A 20,005-nucleotide genomic window follows, 5' to 3' on the forward strand; every position below is an offset into this window, starting at 1 on the left:
TCCAGGTGGTTTAACTTAGTGGAAAACCCTGGGACTTGGGGAACGCTGGTACCATCGTTATTTCTCTGAAGTCTAGTCATTGAGGCTTTGTACCCTCAGCGGACACAATCAATGTCTGACCTGCTACTGTCTGTCCAATATGCCTGAGAGCAAAACCACATGCTTGGGGGTTTTGCATAAGAAAGAGGGATTGCTCAGCACTTCTCAGGATCTACTATCCTGCTGCGAGAGCAAACCCCATGTCTTGGGACTACAGGAGTGGCTGGTACACCTTCCAGAGCTCCTCCGCCCCTCTGCTGAATGCATGCCTCCAGCCCTGTGAGGAGTAGCGATGTTAACAGGGGACTTTTGCCTCATTTCACAGATGTATAGATTCATGGTACGTGGCCTGTCCTTCATCGCAGGCTACGTATGCTGCAGACGAGATACAGACATCTTCTAGGCATCAGTTAGGGATGGCAGGGGAAGCGATGTCTGATGTTTCCTAAGGATGTGGGCAAAGTTTTGACAGCTCTTTTCAGATTTGAGATCAAGATTTAGCCTACCAGACCGTCGCTGTGATGTGGAGATAAGCCAGTGGTGGAGACTTGGTGACTTGATGACAACTCTCATATCTCACTGGGTTTGATTTTACTAAGGGCTTGGGCTGTAAATCCAAAATGTAACTCCCCCCTCCTTAATAAGGAAGAAATTCCCACTCTGAGAGTCAGACCTCTGAAAAATCAATTCATTTCCTCAGATTGCAATTTTAATTGCCTATTGAAGCAATCATACATTTCAAAAAGCAGAAGCCTCAGATTTTTTCTCTTGTCAATAAACAAGGCCCTGTCTTTTGTGCAAACGCTTATGAGGGCCAGTACTGGGGTTGTTGTTTTGATTAATCACCTGAACAGCTGTAATGGCCTTAAGAGTTTTCTGCATGTGTCATCCAGCTGGCAAACAGATTTTAATTCAGCATAGCATCTACATTTAATTATGACTGATGTAAAGTCCTGGGATTTGCATGGAAAGATAAGATTTGGCCAAAAAAATGTAAGATGCTGTCCCTGTGTGTGAGGCAAAAAAAAAACCCACAAAAGAGCCCAGCTCTTAAGTTAACTGCTTGTTTTGAAACAAAAGATATGGGGTTTTTTTCCAGCCTATTTACATCAGAAGACAGAAACCAATATCTAAATTTGTCCAAATCAATACTTCCTCCCCACTCTCTGCTATGCTCAGAGAAAAAACTGTTACACAGAATCACAAAAAGAATGGCTCTGTGTTTACGTGGTCTGTTCAGCTGGATCAGCAGCTTTCTTGTGATCAAAAGCCACGGACCTCTGTCATAAACACAAATTATTCCCACAGATTTTCAAAACTGTTAAGAAAGGGGTTAAATGGAAAATAAAGTACAAAAGTTCACGAATCTGGAGGCACATGCTAGGATATCTGTTCTTCTATGCTTTGCTGGTCTGAAAAGATAATTTGCACACAAATGACTTTAACAGATTTTCTATAGTATAGCTCACGGTTTTGTTTTCCATTTTTTCATCTTTCTGTAGAGGCCTCCTGAAGCTTTTTCTGGCTGCTCATGGCAATATATAGCAGGTTTCAAGATGAACTGCTAAAAAAATCCATTTTCCCAATGCTGTTTTAATGCTTTCTTTAAAACATAATGAGTCTATATGTTGTTGTCTGAAAATGTACATAACAAAAAAATCAATTTTTCACAATTTGCTAGGCAACCGAATGGCTCTCCATGGATCCTGCGGCTCTGTTCTCACTCGTTCCTCAGCTCAGAAACAGATAACACGACACAGGTGGCATGATGAGTCCTTCGCAGTTACTCCATCCAGCACAGGGAGACTCCTTTCTCCCGGGAGGAGTTCCAGGCTGGGTTATGGTCTGTGCTGCAACTACTCGGCTTCTCCAGCAGAGAAAGGCAGCAGGCTATTCACGCTATCGAAACAGAAAAACAGGGAAAAGAGAAGATTTTTTTAAGGGAAAAATATTTAAAGCCAACTTTTTATGTCCTAGAGAATCCATAAATTGCGTAAACAGGAGCTTGGGGACTTATGGGAGGAAGATTGTTATTGTTTTTCTTTATAATATTTTAAAGTCCCAGCAACACCATTGCTCCTGAGATACAATACAGTTTTCCCAGAAAATCAGAGAAACACTAGAGTTCCTTAAACTAATGGTTGTGGTTGGATAGAGAAAGAAGATTTCTTTTTTTTTAAGATTACGTATTTATTTATTTTTCTTTCAGGGAGATCAGCCCAAAGCTCCTTACTTTGTATCTAAACAGTGGGGCTCTTTCTTCGTGGACAGATTGCCAGGCCTGGAAAATGCAGAGGAAACCTTAGTTCGCACATGGTCCTGTAAATGTATTAGCACTTATAGCACTATTGCAATCCCTAGTCTTGAAGCAATAGCAGGTAAGGAAAATTGCTTTTTTTTTCCCTAATGAACATGTAGTATTCATAGTAACTGTGTCATACCGTAGATCTATTTTTGAGATTACATGTATCTGAAATACATTCAAAAATATTCTGCTCATATCATGCAGCAGTTAATGCTAGTGGCTATGAATTACTTTGAAGTTTATGCTGTTAGCAGTTGTCTGCTACACCAGTTCAGTTTTTTGTTTGTGCCTGCAAAGAGATGCTTAGTTTATCCTGTTAGAAATAGGATGCAACATTTAACAGATTGTAGATTAGTTCCTGAATTTTGATTCAGGACTTCCCCACAGTATTTTGCTGTGTCTACTTTCAGTGGTGAATTACCTTAGGAAACAAACACATGCCAAGTTACTTGGGTTTTTTAGACTTCCAAATACGTTTCTCTGATCTGGCTTGTTATCCTTCCTCAATCAGCTCACTTATCCCTTTACAGTTGAAATGGAGATGAACGAACGCAGGACTGTAAGAAAGCCAAGAATGCCTAGGACTGGGCTTCTCTCTCTTTTTTTTTTTAACGTGTGTATTGCTTTTGAAACTGCATCATTATGGGCAGAGCTGGAGCCTAAAATATTCTCCTTATCTGGAAAACAAGGCAATCACAAGCAATGTCTTGTTCTCCAAAAATACACCTAATTGAGAAACCAGCTCAGACTTTCTACCTCCTTACATCAAGGCTGCGTCAAAGGTACAGTTATGGCTGATCTTCTGATTTCCACTAATGTTTATCCCCAGAGGGACCATACATTATTTTGGATGGTTTGTAGCAATAGTTGTAGCAGTAATACTGCAGTAACTTTGCAACTGCAGTACATATCGGTTGATTACGAAGTGGTGGTGAAGACCCTCTATTTATCCTCAATCTGTCATTTTGCCTTACTGAACTTTCACTACACCATATCTAAAGGAAGAAACAAATTATTAAATGAATGAGGTGCTTCGCTGTATGAAGAACACAGCAAGCATTTAGTTTACTAACCCCTCTGTTCAGCATCTGTTGCCTACTTCATGCATAAGACCAAGGAATAAAATGTTGTTCTGAGAGAGCACTTCAGATTTGCCCAGCAGTTATTTCTACACCAGAACACGATAGACCTGTTCTTCGCAACCATATTCTACACATGTACGTACATTGTAAGGATATCTCAAAACAGGAAACTCATACGGTGCCACAATTTATTTATGCTTCTGATATTTGCCGTGTTGTAGTCTGTATTTCAGCCTAAAGGTACAAAGCCCAAATATACCAAGGGAAATTGCCAGGAGAGAAGTAACTTCTGTAAAACTCCTAATACCTTTTCCAGAGTCCTTCTGTGGCTTGCTTTGGAAGTGTTGGCCTGGAGGAAACACGCCGGTCAGCCACATTCTGTGAAATTCTTCCTCCCAGCCAGTTCCCCCCAACCACAGCTCAGTTTGCAGGGCTAGCAAAGGCTTTAGACTGCAAACAAACCAAGTTTCCAGCTACAGATGAAGGGGTGAGAACCAGAAAGGCATATCTGTGTAAATTAGTGAGTAGTATAGCTGCCTGTCATCGGCGGTGGAGCCCCTGCAAAGCCCGTTCCTCCATGAGGAGGGACACTGTGTGCCGTCCCTCGCTGCGTCAGACCGGTGCTGGGGCAGGGGATGGTGCCTGTGAAACTTATGCCCCAGAGGTAAAGGACAGGGGAGAAATAACGTTTTTAACTTGGAGCGGTGCACCTGAAAGCAGACTCAAAGCTGAAGGTACGAGAACATCTCTGGTTTCTTAGAGAGAGAGGTATTTCTTGTTTGTTTGTGCGGAAGTGCAGATGTTCATTATTATGGATGTTGAGGAATTCCTGACTCCTCTCGAATACCTTGTCTGACTCCTGTCACAGCAAGCTGTGAAAGCCCCTGCTTTGCCAAGCCCTGAAGTTTTTGGCTGCAGTTGTAAGTCATAGCTTAGCTGCAGCTATTTGGGAATAACTAGCTAGAAGAGATTCAAAGGGGTTATGCGAGTTTGATGCGCTCCAGCTTTTCCTTTTCTATTCATCGACTTTAATTACCAGCAGAGGACTTTCCACTGCCAAGCTGCAAAAACGCAGGCCTTTCCTCAAGATGCCCCAAGCCCAAACGCGCAGCCAGGCTGCCGGCGTGCTGACCGTACGAGCCCAGCTCCTGGCCACCAGCTGGCACGGCCCTGGCAGCGCCCGGCTCACCCTGAGCCAGCCGAAGGAGCTGCCACCTCCCTGGAGGTGTGCTGCAGCCTCCCGTGAGCTGTGGCCTCACCAGGGCTTCACTATTAGCAATGTCCGACCTGGCCTTCGTACGTCTATGTGAGCAATAGTAAGTGCCACGCATAGGTAAATATCCCAACAGCTTGCGATCTGCAAAAATATTAGGTGAAAGACTGACAATTGCTGCTATGCTAACTTTAAAATTGATTCTTGTTGTTGGGATGCAACATATATCAGTGCACAAGGAACAGCCTGGTTTATTTCTCAAGACACATTTGTCATTGAAAAAGATTATTCCAAAAATTATTCAACGTTATTCAATACTAGTGGTGTTTTACAAAAATAACTCAATTTTCATCAAAATTCATATGAGAATTCTTTTGAGAGAGTTATCAGAAATTCATTTTGGGTAATAAAACCCTTCAAGCCTGTTTCCATTTTTTTTAAATAGAGGAAATATGTTAAAAAAATATTAAAAATAAGCTGTAGATCTGGATTGAGAAGCTGGAATAGAAACAACTTTAACAGTTCTCTCCTTTCACCAACATGTTTTAAGTTTGGTGCAGATGCCTTCTAATAGTTTCACCTGAAGAATTTATACAGGTGACTAAAGGGAACGATCTGATACTTGCCGAAGAGCATTGCAGGAAAAGGGTTTCACAGGGAATGCAGCTGTTGCAGTTTTTGGAGATTCAAGGTATAAAATAACAGAGCATATACACAAATTGTATGTGTAATTAGTAAAATGACAGCTTGGTGAAAAAATAATCCAATCCATTCTTCATTAGCTTTCTGTGCTAATACACTTCTGTCCTCATCTTTTGTTGAAAATTCAGTATCTGACTCAAAAGGGGTTTGCATTCAAAGATGCATCAGAGATTCTGAACTCTAATCTCGCCTCTGGCAAGGAAGGTATTAGTGGGACTGCAGATTACTGCATCACAGCTTGTCATCTAAACAGTCCCTGAAGAGAAACCGGCATTTTCCTTGTGCATGAAAAAGGACATTTTGTTTATCGTTAAAACTGCCCAAAGGACAGAAAGGATCTTCTATAATACCTTCTGTGTACTTTCCTCAGTTTGGAGAAGAAATCAGGTCAAGGTCAGTTAACACTCTTCATTTAAGACATTAGCACCTTGACATTAAGATGACATTAAAAAAATGTTAACTGAAGAGCAGTGTTATGGTTGTATCTTTGTAATATTAAGAAAAGATGAGCTAAGCTGAAAGTTTTCTAAACATTGCGTAGGTCTTTTATGAGCTAATTCTCCTTACCCACTTTCAGTAAGCAGGGGAGTTTTTCTCAAGTATTAAAAAGCTGATGAGCTCATGATTATATTGACAGTACACGGTTAATAAAATAGTACAAGCCAATGCCCCTACTCCTATTCTAAATGCCTCATTCACAAATCCATCTGTTTCTCCACTTTTCTGCTATTGAATCCCTCATTTACAGCTCCCTTAACGGTTTTTGACCATTTTCAAGCACAGTGAGACCAGAAGCCAGATTTTCCAAACCAGGATCCATTACCGTGGGAATGTTACATTCGAGCTCACACATGGAAATTAAAAGGTGTAGGGGTCTGTCTGAAAAATGGAGTTTTGCATCTAAGGTTGATACTTGATTAACGATTCTTTGATGCCAAAAATTCTATGCATATGTCAAGCTAATGCTTTTCCTTTGATTCTGATGATGGTTGGTATTTTTATAGAAGTCCCACTTCAAAAAAATTCTATGATGAGTAACGGTGGAGTTTGAGAGTTCATGGGGGAATTTTGATAAGTTTGTTTTGTTTCTTGTTGCAAAGAAAAGATTAAAAAAGAGGGCCCTAAATCCTAAAGAGGAGAACTGAAGAAAAGCTTTTTTAAATTTCATGATTAACCTAATCGCCTGAATGTGTCTCAACCTCTTGTGGTGGGTTGACTGTGGCTGGATGCCAGGTCAACCCACCAAAGCTGCTCTTGTCACTCCCCTCCTCAGCTGGACAGGGGAGAGAAAATACAAGGAAAGGCTCGTGGGTCAAGATAAGGACAGGGAGAGATCACTCGGCAATTGCTGTCACGGGCAAAACAGACTCAATCTGGGCAAATTAGTTTAATTTATTACCAATCAAATCAGGGTAAGATAAGAAATAAAACTAAATCTTAAAACACCTTCCCCCCACCCCTCCCTTCTTCCCAGGCTTAACTTTACTCCTGAATTCTCTACCTCCTCCCCACCAGCAGCGCAGGGGGATGGGGAATGGGAGTTGCGGTCAGTTCATCACATGCTGTCTCTGCCGCTCCTTCCTCCCCAGGGGGAGGACTCCTCACACTCCTCCCCTGCTCCAGTGTGGGGTCCCTCCCACAGGAGACAGTGCTCTGTGAACTTCTCCAACATGGGTCCCTCCCACGGGCTGCAGTTCTTCACAAACTGCTCCAACATGGGTCCCTTCCACGGGGTGCAGTCCTTCAGGAACAGACTGCTCCAGCATGGGTCCCGCATGGGGTCACAAGCCCTGCCAGCAAACCTGCTCCAGTGTGGGCTCCTCTCTGTCCACAGGTCCTGCCAGGAGCCTGCTCCAGCATGGGCTTCCCATGGGCTTCCAGCCTCCTTTGGGCATCCACCTGCTCTGGCATGGGGTCCTCCATGGGCTGCAGGTGGAGATCTGCTCCACCATTAACCTCCATGGGCTGCAGGGGACAGCCTGCCTCACCATAGCCTTCACCGTGGGGGGAAGCAGGGGAAATCTCTGCTCCGGTGCCTGGAGCACCTCCTGCCCCTCCTTCTTCACTGACCTTGGTGTCTGCAGGGTTGTTTCTCTCACATATTCTCACTCCTCTCTCTGGCTGCAATTGCTGTTGTTTAGTTTTTTTCCCCTTCTTAAATATATTATCCCAGAGGCACTACCACCATTGCTGACTGGCTCGGCCTTGGCCAGCGGCGGGTCCGTCTTGGAGCCGGCTGGCATTGGCTCTATTGGACATGGGGGAAGCCTCTAGCAGCTTCTTACAGAAGCCACTCCTGTAGCCGTGCCCGCTACCAAAACCTTGCCACGCAAAGCCAGTACACCTCTGAGTGGTGAGGTTTGTCATAGGATTAAAAGTTACTGCAAGCAAGAATAGGAGATTGAGCAATGTTGCAGCTCAAGAGGGTTGCATTTCCAAGAAGAATTAGTGCAAATGTAAATGCTTTATGGAGACAGAGTTCATTTCACACTTTGGAGATTTGATAACCAAGCTTGTGTCATGCATGAGGATAATGCGTTTTTTTTAAATCTTGCGTGCTATATGAAATCTTATCATGCTTTGCCCACATGGGTGCATAAGTTTTTCTTCATGCCTTATTGTTATTTCAGTTAGCTAGTACAAGAGAAAAATCTCTGCTATAATTTGCCAAAGCTGCCTCTTTAAAGACCCTACAGATCTGTACCCTGCCACTTTCTGCGGGAGTTTGAGTCATCAGCCTGCTTGCTGTATAAATATAATGATAAAATTGCCAGTGAACCATGGCAAAGAAGTTCATGTTTCTGCTTAGAGTTGCAAATTATCTGCACAATGGAAAGCCCAAGGCAGCTGTGACTGGGGCACCAGAACTGGCAACGCATGGGTCGCAGATACACGGGTCTCCCCATCACAGATCAACTACAAATTGCAAACCTCACACTCTTTCTTCACCATGTATTTTAAAGGTGAACACCCTTGAAGAATCAACTATTACCATGGAAGTAATGAATTTCACTAAGCATGTAGCCGTGTACTCACTTATGTATCCTGAAGAATATCAATTGTAATTATTGCTGAAGTGAAACAAAAGTTCCCCCATATTTCAATACATTAGTTCTATGGGTTTTCATTGACATTACATCATTTAAAGTCAAATCCAGCTCCTATTAAAATTAAATTAGGCTTTCCTGTAACTAGAGTGATGATTATGTACTCTTACTTACTCAAATAATACAATAATAGCATATAATTTCCTTAAACATATATAACTATTTATATTATATATTACTTGTTAATTAGCAGTAACCTTTTATATCTAATGCCTTACCTTACAACCATGCTTTTACTTACCAGCTTCAATGTAAAATGTATCTATACAATATCAGCTAAAGACTCCTTTGAGGATTTAAAGTGCTTTGGGGCTTAGCTGCTATAAATACTAGTTGATACTAAAAGGCCAAAGAGGTCATTTTTATAATGAAACCTTTTAAACAAGAAATGTGTTTTTAGAAATTTGGTATACATGTACAGCGGCAACATTTCTGAGGTTTTCTGGTTCTGAGGTTTTGACGCAAGTAAAAAAACAGGTAGCAAAGATAATTAACTGGAGAGATGATACGTGTTCTGAATGTACTAAGAGCATCTTGCTCTGTGTGTAAATTGAAAAGCATCAGATAATGTAAATCTGATTCATCTGTTCCAGGAAACTAGTTTCAGCGTTCTTAATTTAAGAGAAAGAAGAACATACTCAACAGGACAGACAGATAATTAATTTATTTTTTCAGCTGCAAAATAAAACTGAAACTGACAAACACTGCATTTCAGCCATAACAAATTATTATTCAATAAATCAGAACTAGCTTGTAGAAAGTCTTCAGGACGCAGTTATTTCCCAAAGGGCCTGAGACCCCAACTTTCCTGAAGGATTTGACTACTTGGTAGTAATTTTCAACACAGAAAGGACAGCTTTCAGTGTGTTACAATTTGTTCAGCCTTTCCTTCCTCCTCCAGAAAGGTGTATTGACTTGTGCCCCTGAAGGCCGTGTCAAATCATGCAGAACCCAAAAGATTACTTCCTAGCCAATAACTGACAGAAATGTTCCTGCCGTTGTTATTCTGCTCTGTGAGATGTCAAAGTACAGCCACCTCTGAAAGATTAAAGGGAGAACTCATGAGCAGCTCATTAAGAAAGGGGGAACCACTCAGCCACTTCTGCTTTAAAGTTATCCTTCAACTCAGGCAGCATAATTTCATTTGCAGGCTGTAATTAAAGCTATAATTGGGTTTTGACTAGATCGCAGACTTATGGGGTGGGTTTAGATTGCTTCTTTAAAAACGCTGGTGGTAATACAAAGTGTTGATAATTTTTGAGTGTGAAAAACAGTGAAAATAGGTAAGTCACCAAGTATTGGAAATATTTCTTTGACCGGGTTGGAATTTTACATAACCTGCAACCTCACATGTACAAGAAAAAGTTGCTGGAAGCATTTATGTACTCTGGATTGGTGCCTAACATATTCCCTCTGGATTAAGATGGTCACACACAAAAAAAACCCCCAATGTAGGCTTTGTCTTCACTGCTTAAAAAGCTTAATGTGTGTCTGTAAGGTAAGCAATGTTTTTTACCTTAAGGTATTTACCTTAAGGTAAGCAATGTTTCTCACCCATCCAGAGGAAAAAATAGGGAAAGGGAGAGAAAACATTTCTTTTACAAGAGAGAGGAGCATGACAACGTTAACCCAAGTTTGGAGAGTAAGTCTGATCTTGGTGAGTTTACCTGAAAATGAAAGTAAAGGGGTGTATCATCACTGCATTTATCTTAATATAGCTCCTTTACAGTCTCAAAATGCAACTTATTTCTGTTTCTTAATCAGTCAGAAATGCCTGTCATCTCAAACAACTTCTTGTTTTCAGGCTAACTTCTTCAACTTACCTCAGAAGCCCTTCCCACCGCCCTTAGATCCAGGATGAGTCATTCAGACAGAAATTAATTAACAGATCCCTGAAAGACTAACACCTGCTAGTAGGATCTTGGCATTCTCTTAGGATTTTTTTTAGATTAAGTCTTCATCTAAATATTTAAAAATATTATAGTCTGATATTTTCTTTTGATCAGTTCCAGATCAAGCAAAGAACCACACAGGGCTATTTTCTCAAAATAGCCATTTAAAAATCACCAAAAGTCTCCAAAAAAGTCTCCAAAAATCACCATTTAAACTAAAACAAAAAATGAGAGAAATTTCCCTCACATACAAATAATGAGTTTTCTCATATAAACACAAAACAGCAAAGGAATTTCCAAGGCTGTCCTTCGCTGCAGACTCTACCAGGCTCGGTTGCAAGTTTAGCGCACGCCTTGTGCACAGCTGTTTTGTTCAAGCCGGGGTCAGCAGTCCCTGGGCCGTAGGGTAGACCCAAAGTAATGTGAATTGTTCCTCCCAAGATAACAGCGGTGAAACTGCACGCCACAGGCAATCGCAACAGCCACGACGGGACGGTCTTCCCATCCCCCGGGCACGCATCCCTCTGCAAAACTCTGACAGCGAGGCTGCTGCTCCACGTCTCCCCGCAGTTTGCCGCGGGTTTTCTCCAATGTCAGCCTCTTCCATGTTAGATACAGCAGAAGAGTAACCAGTAAAAAACCCCAGTGGCAGGGAAGCTCTTCCTCAGGCCAAGCTCACGCTTCAGATGTCTACTGGCAGAGCCACAGGCGTGATCTCCAACCAGTACACCTGTGTTGGCAAAAGCTCTTAGGTAGCTGCAATTAAAGCAGCAAACCTGCACTTTCACTGAGGCTAGTTTTAGTCTTTATTCCTGGGTGCTCAGGAATAAACTTCACATTGCCAGTGCCAGCTACATCCAAACTCAGAAGTTTTAGCAGCTTCCTTCTACAGAGCATACCGTACTGAAGAGTCCCCCCTTTCCCATACGACACCGCACAGATACCCTCCCTCCTCCTCCTCCTCCTCCTCCTCCTCCTCCTCTCTAACTTTTGAGTCGCAGCATATGCAGACAGCAGCAATGACTTTCATGTAACTGATAGAAGGAACGCTTTCCCTGTGCTGATTTCACTATTTCAGGAGCTTTGTTTTAGTACAGCAAACATCTGACCTCCTGTTTAGGAAAATCAGCCTTAGAAGTTTTACTAAAAATAACTGCTATCAGATAAATCTACTTGTGACCTTGGGGTTTTTTTCTTTTTGCCACTAGTACCCTCCTTCACATTCTGAGCTCTTGCTGCAAGCACTGCTTTGACTGTTATAAAGTAGAAATCGGTCAGGAGATAAAAACATTTAGTATTTTAAAAAAAACCAACACCTGTTACAGTTTACCTGCAGAGTGGCAAGTCAGGTCGCTCGACAGCGCAGCCAAACTGGTGAGCTCCCTGCAGCAGTTGTGCTTACTCCGCTGTTAAGAAATTATTATTAGAAATTGCTGCCATTAAGAAATTAAAATTTTCCTTTTTCTTCAACAGCAACTTTGAAATACAAGGAAAGATTTATGGCAAAGCTTCTAAGCCAGTGTAAATTACTGGAATTCCTGTAAAAGCAAAAGAATACTGGCTGGCAATCTGCCCCTATAGTTATACCACCTGGATGCTGAGCCCTAAGACAGAGCTCTGTCTGTGTTTTCTGAGATTTGCCGCAACTGAGCAGTTTAAAGACTTTTCAAGTTAAAACTTGGGTATCGCTAACGAAGTTTTAATTTTCCTCCCTGCGCCTTTTCCTTGGTGATAATCAGGAGGATATATTTGGATTCACTTAAGAACACAACCCTGCTGTTTACTAGGAGGTTTCTGCAGCGCCTGGCTCCAGCCCTGCTGACTGGCAGGGAGCAGACCTCAGAGAGGGGAGGGGAGTTCTGCTTTCTGGAGGGCTTCTCACTCGTCACCAGGATGCTGCTGTGGTGTCATGATTAAAAAATGTTGGCTTTGCTTTTGTTGGTCAATACTGCAAAACGATTCCTGACATTTCTGCTGTGTATTTTGGGAGAAATCTGTTTCAGTCTTGGCCTGTGCTTTGAATTGAAAAAAATGCTTTCCATCTAAAGAGCTTAGTTAAGATTATATTTGTTTAATGTATTGGTTTGTTCAAGGAAATCTCAAAAAAGGATTAGACGTGAGTATTGAGTTTATCAAGCAGGCCTGTGTCTGGATTAGATTATGATTGTCTTCCATTCAGTTACTCAAATATTTTCCTGATCACTCATCAAGAATATTACGTTTTCCCTTCTTCTTGTGGTTTCCTTTTCCTTCCTTGCGGCTGGAACTCTAATTTTTCTTCTGATAAAAGCTTGTGACTGTCATTTCGTTTGCTTACACTAACTGAACAGCACACAGACACTGAGATGTTGTCAGCTTAATAACTATGAAATAAATCCATCCGCAACACCTGAATACATGCACGGGTATGGGTATACATAAGCATCAGAGCACAATGTTGTAATTAATGTCACTTAATGCCTGGATTTGGATAACTGGAGCAACTGACAGTGGTTATGTTGAAACATCATCATTGCCATTTTATTTTCACCAGGGCTGCTGGGGTCCTGCAAGCGAGGTAGGGCAGGGCAGGAGTCCTGCTTCGGAGCTCAGGCTAAGGCGCGTAACCCGTGAGGGCTGCCCAAGCCACTGGGAAACGCTACTAACGCTGAATGGTCACTGCAAAGGAAACTGGTTTTCATCACTCGCACTCAGGCTCTGGTGTGGGAGCAAAGAAAGGAGTGGGACAGAAATTCAGGGGGATGCATCTAACAACTGACATTTCTGTAGATCTAGGAAGGGACGTAGACCTTGAGACCCTCCATGTCTGACTTCTAGGAGTCTTTGGCTCTAAAAGTTAATAACCTATTTGTCTTGGGAACAAAATGAGTCTGGGTGGAATTACCTAAGTATGATAGAAAAATTCTGGGATTGCGGTCCTCAAGGAATTGGGTAGAGCCAGCTAGTTCATTCTTCCAGCCTCAAGCTGTTTAGTTTGTTCAGGGTTTGTTTTTTTTTTTAATAATAAGTGGCAATATTGGATGAGTTTTGTGCTGAATTCATTATCAGTGTAGGTTAGGACTGATTAGACCCCCACTGTCAAATTATGTCTCAGAGAGGACTGGGTATCTGCCCCGTGCCTAATTTATGACTCTCCATCAGGGTTAGGTGAGAAGTGGTGCCAAGATGCAAAGGTCTGCCACGACAGCAGCAGTTGTGAGCATGCACAGCAGCAGAACCTGAACAAATTTACTGGCAAAAACACTAGGAAAACAATCAACTTGGAAATAAGCAACTATTTTTTTCCTGAGACTTGCTTTATTATCAAATACTGTATCTTACTTTTTGCATGCTTTTGCATCAAGCTGTGGCCTGCACAAGCATTTCCGTTTAGTGGAACACAGCTGCTTATAGCTTCTCTGTGTCATCAGTGCTAATATGGAATAAGACCAGATATGAAATGAATTGCTGCTGTGTCCAGGAGGCAGACTCCAGACCTGTATCAGTGGTCTTTGTTGATGAGCCAGTATTGCTGGACCTAGTGATACCATTGCCACTTACATCAAAAGAAGTTGGATCGAGCTTTGGTGTACAATTCACTTGATACCTTTGCAATCCAAGGCAACTGCAATTTATTTTAAGTTAAGCTGCATAGTTTTCGCAGAACTTAGTTTAAAAGAACTTACACAATCTTCATCTATGATATTTTCTGGAACTCCAGTTTTTCATAAATTTTGCGTTCCCCAATAAAAAAAATCTTCATTTCTCTTTCCCTGTATACTTGCCCTTCTTCCTCACTGTGTGTTTATTCATAGCCACTAAGATTCCAAGTATGCCTTTCTGGATCAGTCCAGAGCTTTCTCATAAATATATCACACAAATAAAGCAATAATATGAAATGTTGCATATTCCAGGCAAAGCAGATGCAGGAAATGAAATCATTGATGAAAAAAAAACCCTGGAAATAGAGGAAGATTTTTACTATGTTTGTGATACATAAAATCTGCTTAATGGGCAAAGAATAGTATCTGCTTCATGCAACTTTCGGTGATGCCTTGGGCAACATTTTCACATATGGATACCTTCTGATCATCTTCCAAAGTCAGCTTGCTCAGACAAAAACAATATTTAAATGGATAGATTGGGGTTTGAATAGTAAAAAAGTCATTATTTTCTTTTGGAGTCTTGTGCATTGTATATAGAATGGGTTTGTGTTTAAGCTGATTGTGTAAAGCTAGTTTACCAGGAAATACCAACAAAATCACCATTTTGATCCAACTGGTTCTTTTCTTCAGCATAAGCAGCTCGGCAGCAAGTCTGCCCCATCCGTGCTGCTCTTTGCTTAAACTACTCTTGGGACGCTCCAGACTGCTAGACTAAAAAGCTAGTGAAAGCTTTTCTATAAAAGTAACTGTACGGCATTTAATTTTTATAGCTCATAAAGATATTCAGAAATATCTGCTTTCTTTTTTATTATTATTTGTTATTTTGGAAACCTTTGTTTTAAACAGAGCCGTCGTAAACAGACTCAGCAGCCAGTAAATCCATTGGGCCCTCTGCAGACTAGAAAAACATCTGCCTGTTCTGCTGTGCTCAGAACGGGCTCCAGAGATTCCCCTGACTCAGGCAAAATGAGAAAATGTACTTCTTTGACAAGCTGAAGTAACCCACTTCATAAAGCGTAATTCACTTCCAAGCAAGTCTCCTCCCATTCCTCCTTTCTTCCAGCCCCTATCTGATTTTTCAGCTGGATCGAAATACTAATTTGCTTGCTTGAGTTACGTTTAATATGGTTTTAAAGCTGCGGACCTGGATGCTGTCCTGGTGCCTGCCTGTGAATCGCTTGTGAGACAGACCTGAACTTCCTGTTGTTTGTGCCGAAACTGCTCAGATTGTGTTTTTCTGGTTCACAAAAGCTGCTGACCGCAAAAAAAAATATTGTAGCATATATGGGACAGATATCATCACCCCAAATTTACTCCAGATTAAAAAAAAAGTTGTCCTTAATAACTTACTGTTCAGGGAAGCTGAGTAATAGTTTTTATGTTTTGCTTTGGTCCTAAACGGACGACTTGGGAAGGAGCTAACCCTTTTTTGTTGCTTGGGGGCTTTTTTTTCATTTATTGGAAGGTTAATTTTTTCTTGAATTAAGTTTTATTTGTGTGTTTTTTTAACTTGTTTTCTTGAACTTTTAATACGAGGTGAGCATGGGAAGTATCCGTTTTCTGGCTGTGAGGGTGGGTGGGTCACTGCTGGCAGTAAAGACTTTTTCTAAAAAGCTACAGAAAAGAAAGCTTTGACTGTTCAGAACTATTCTAATGCATTCAGTGTTCTTTACAGACTGGAAGTGATGAGTACGCCAAGTTACAAGTGCAGATTTCTAAGAATGCTTGGTACAAAATGATATTATTAACACGGGACTGCAAGAAAGTCTAAGAGCCTTTGGGGAATCTTGCTGTAATAGCCACGGAAAAAAAAGAAACGGACTTTTCTGTTTTAAACGTAGCCCTTTAATGAGTAGATTACTGAGATAAAAGAGGAAGGTGACACATTGAAGCATGAACTTGAAAGTGTTCTAGGGGGAAAACTCCATCTAAACTCAAGGCAGATCTTTGTTTAATTTTTAAGCATTAGTTTAATAATTTTCTATGACTAGCATTATTTTAGCAATCAAGGAACTGAATATCCCTTACTGCAGTTGAGTAAACGCTGAAAGTCAATCCCTTGGACAGCTGAAGATGTCAAATAAATATGTAATCACGCAATCTGATTGAGTTCTAATGCTGGTGAGCAAACAGCTCAAGGGCTCAAGAAGTACTGCTATTCACCACAGGCTTATTTTTTATGTGATATGGGCTGTGTTGCTAATCAGATATGGTATGTTTCTGTCTTTCAGATTTACCACTGGATTACAGATTTACACGATTTTCCTCAAATAACTCAGCAACTGCTGGGTACTACCCAAGCCCTCCAAGAGCACTGCTGCCAAATGAGGAGTCAGTGACTATGAAATAGGTTGTCAGCTTTTTCCTTAAATAACCCTGTGGTCCTTACTTAAACTGCTATCAAATGCTAATTGGTGAAAATGTTGTGTGATGCTTCATAAAATAGAATGATGGATTAAAGCAGACTCCTGTGTAGACTTGTGTTTCACTTGTTGCTCTAGTCCAGCCGCAACAGGTGAGCAATGCATCCTTCTCTCTAAATCTTCTGACCACCACTACCTTTCGCAAAGTGCTGTTGGCTTTTTCCATGCACTGCCCAAAGCCTTCAAGGGAAATGTACTAGTAATAGCTCACGCCAAGTTACATTCTACATTTTCAAGGGCATTTTCAGTACTATCCCTATTTAAAGTGATGCTGTTGCTGCTGTAAGCCCCAGGAAAGACATGAACCAGACCCTTGGCCATATTCCATTTAAGAATTACCTTGGACAGCCCACGTTATCACTGTAGATCAGTGTTTTGCAGGCTCTAAGGAATTTATTCTCTCACTGTAACTGTTCTTGGAGATACAGAAAGACTGAGGCCCAAAGAGAAAGATGCACCATACCCAAAAAGAGACTCAAATGGGATGTAGGCAGCTAAAAGCAGCCTGACAGTCCTGAAAGCCTTTGCCACATGCTTCGTATTCCTGAAAGTGCCTAACCGCTGTTCAACAGTAAGGTTCTCTGCATGCTTTTTGCTCCTTTAGTCTTCAATACCTCAGGAGTCAGAGCTTTCTTGCAGAAGGAGGGAAACCTGTGTACCGTTCCCTTCTCAGCTTGCGTGGATTCCAACCCGCATTCTCCACCTCCCTGGGAAATCCTTCCAAGAGTAGGAAGGATATAGGACCCAGCTATATAGAGCCATCTTTGCTAAGTACAGCCTCAGCCCAGAAGAAAAGCAAGCCTGAAGACATAAACTGACTATGTGGTTTCTTATCAACTAATTTAAGCAAACGGGCATGCTGTTCTCTGTGGATTCAGTTCCAAAGACCCGATTCTCCAGTGCTTTGGACAGGGAGCCTTCAGTAACTAACGCAGGGTAGCAGATGCAAAACCATGTCAAAGATATTTCTTTAGTCAGCAATTTTGTCTAGGCACGATAGCGTGGCAGAATTTTGGATAAATTTCCCTCAAAATTTAAAGAAATTTTATTTTCTTGCTTTCAAGAAAAGCCCACAATAAAAATTTATTTTCTGAGGCCTAGACAATTATCAGAATGGATTGAACTTGTGTTAACATTTAACTTGTGCCACCACAGCACACTCAATTTTTGCAGCTTCAGCAGTTAAAATATTTTGTGTCAGAATTAGACACAAACACCATTCCACCTCATCTCAAAGATACCAGTCTTTGTTTCCATACTTTTTTCCCACCTTTGTTTCATTTACACGGGGATGTTATTTTTACATTCTTGTGGTCCAGTATACTTACAAGTAATATGCAACATTTCCAGTTTAACATTAAGCATTGTTTTTCTGAAAGGGAAACATAAAACGAATGAGGAAAAAATTGAGAAAAACTTTCCTTAAAACAAGGTGGGTGAGGAAGGAAAACGAAAGTGCCATTCTCCTCCTCATCAACAACAGGCTGAAAATATTTGATTTAAGGAGGTAAAAATAAGTAATACTTGAGTTCATTTTGAAATTTTTAAATTAGCATCAATGTCTTGGGCAGCAAATCTGGCTCGTGATAAGCGTATGATTTGTATTAAGCAGAGAGGTACCCAGATTAAAATCTCAGATCCCTGATTACAGCATCATTTGAAATTCTAACCTGAATCAAGTAATCCTCTGCAAATAATTTCCAACGAGGTTGTGGTCCAAACCAATATCACGTACCCTCACACTTTTGGTGTTCTGAATTTGGAACTGATTTTTGTAGGTTGGGCATTTTTTTCCTTGTTTTTTAAAGAAAATTAATTAAAATTGAATTGTTAATGAAAATTAAGTGAAAATCATCTAAGCAAGTCCTTGGTTCCTGGCGTCTCAGTGGAGAAGGAGTATTTTTTTTAATGGAAAGGTGACAGATTCTAAGGACAGCCTGAGCACAAAGCTCACCAGAACAAATACATATACAGCCTTGCTCAACTGGGAGGTGACGGTACCCGTCTCTGACGAAGGCTGTAACCAGCCATTTGCACTTGCTGCCAGAAGGACCACCCAGTAGCAGAGAAAGAAGTGGATAGCAGAAGGCTACTGTAAGCATGACTCCATGTGCCACCATATGCTGCAGGAAGACTTAGGAAAAACAATTGAAGCGTTTGCCCAAAAACCAGAGTTCCTGTGAAATCGGGACTTAACGACACTTACTAAAGACTCTTCTTACTCAAGAATCTCTGAAAATTATACAGGTCTTATTACAAAGCAGAGGTTGGCTATGGAGGAACTTTAGGAGGGCAATTGGTGCTATGGGGATGGGAGAGCTCTTGGAAACGGAGGTGGCGTGGAGACCAGGGAGAAGAAATGCACATGGCAGAAAACTGGTAGAGAGCTGGCCATATTTGACATGACACTGTAAAGACACCATCTTTGCTTCTTCCTTCTTTCTTTTTTTAACCCCTGGAAATCGCTGAAATTTCTTGGATTCTATTGTGAGAGGCCATTGACAGAAAGATCGCTGAAGTGCCTGCAAAACTATCTTGAGTATCAACAGGGAGACATAAAGTTGTAAAGATTCATTAAAATCACTCTGTCTGGTTATATAGCCCTGAAAGCCACAGTTTTGCTTAAAACCAGAGATGAATACCAAGTCTCTTTTGGCATCTGTTTTGGTATAAAGCACATGTGTCTGAATTTTAAAATAAAGAGAATTTATTTCTGAAAAAAAAAATATGTTCTCTGAATTTACTTTATAGCTGAGCAGCAAAAAGAAAAAAGGGAGACAAGGTCATCGTGAAGCAGTGCAAGGAGAGTTTCATGCTACAGCCTCGAACAAAGCAAAACTTGACCCACTCAGAATAAAAGATGTATAAATCAACCGAAAACTAGTATAAATTAATACTTTTAATAAAATAATACCTTTAATACCTATAGGAAAGTCAGCTTTGATGCAAAGCAGAGCTCACTGCAAGTGTTTCCTGAATAGGGCTTGTTCCTGGAAACTAAAGACTTCTTAATCCCCAGTGAGTAGAAGTTAAATAAACAAATGCAGATAGCTTATCCGTGGTAGACAAGGGGCACCACAGGCCTTTCTGAGGCCGCTGCTTCCCCGGGCTGCTGGGGCTCTCCAGCTCCTCTGAGTCCCAGCTGTGTGACGGTGCAGCAGCGCTGGAGCGATTCCTAAGGGAATTGCCAGGAACATTTGTCCAATGATAGGCACCAGGAACCAGCACTCTCAAAATTGGCTTAAATCTGCGTAAGTAGCAACCAGCCATTGTCCAGCCTGGCATGACAGCCTGCCTAGGGAAAAAATCTCTCTAAAACGGGGACACAGTAACATGAAAAGGGGAGTTCATCCACAGATGTGTCATGGGCAGATCTTTTGGGATGCAGAAGGGCTCCAGGGCTCCAGGCAGGGTGGTTGGACTGGCCCTCCAGTGTGCCAGGGCTTGAGATGATCTCACCCATCTCCTGCAATGACCCATAGTACTCCAAACATTATCTGCGTTCAAATACATAACCCTTAGCCCTGCCCACGTTGCCTAGTGTGATGTTTTATAGCAGCAGTTGGCTATAACAACTGAAAACAATATGACCATTTCA

At 41.4% G+C, this 20,005-nt stretch overlaps 1 protein-coding gene across 2 annotated transcripts in view; it reads left to right on the forward strand.

The window, feature by feature from the left end:
* NT5DC1 (5'-nucleotidase domain containing 1) overlaps nucleotides 1-19,128 on the forward strand; it is a 159,149-nt gene extending 140,021 nt beyond the window's left edge. The window contains exons 11-12 of one of the 2 annotated variants that reach the window (XM_075498603.1): nucleotides 2,249-2,417; nucleotides 16,216-19,125. In XM_075498603.1, coding sequence (XP_075354718.1) covers nucleotides 2,249-2,417; nucleotides 16,216-16,334 — 288 coding nt within the window. In that variant the 3' untranslated portion in view covers nucleotides 16,335-19,125. Of the gene's footprint in view, nucleotides 1-2,248; nucleotides 2,418-16,215 lie in introns of both variants that reach the window. The other variant, XM_075498604.1, reaches the window with a different exon arrangement.
* Nucleotides 19,129-20,005: the final 877 nt, after the last annotated feature.

The sequence above is a fragment of the Mycteria americana genome, chromosome 3 (genome assembly GCF_035582795.1).
Source record: "Mycteria americana isolate JAX WOST 10 ecotype Jacksonville Zoo and Gardens chromosome 3, USCA_MyAme_1.0, whole genome shotgun sequence".
NCBI lineage: Eukaryota > Metazoa > Chordata > Aves > Ciconiiformes > Ciconiidae > Mycteria > Mycteria americana.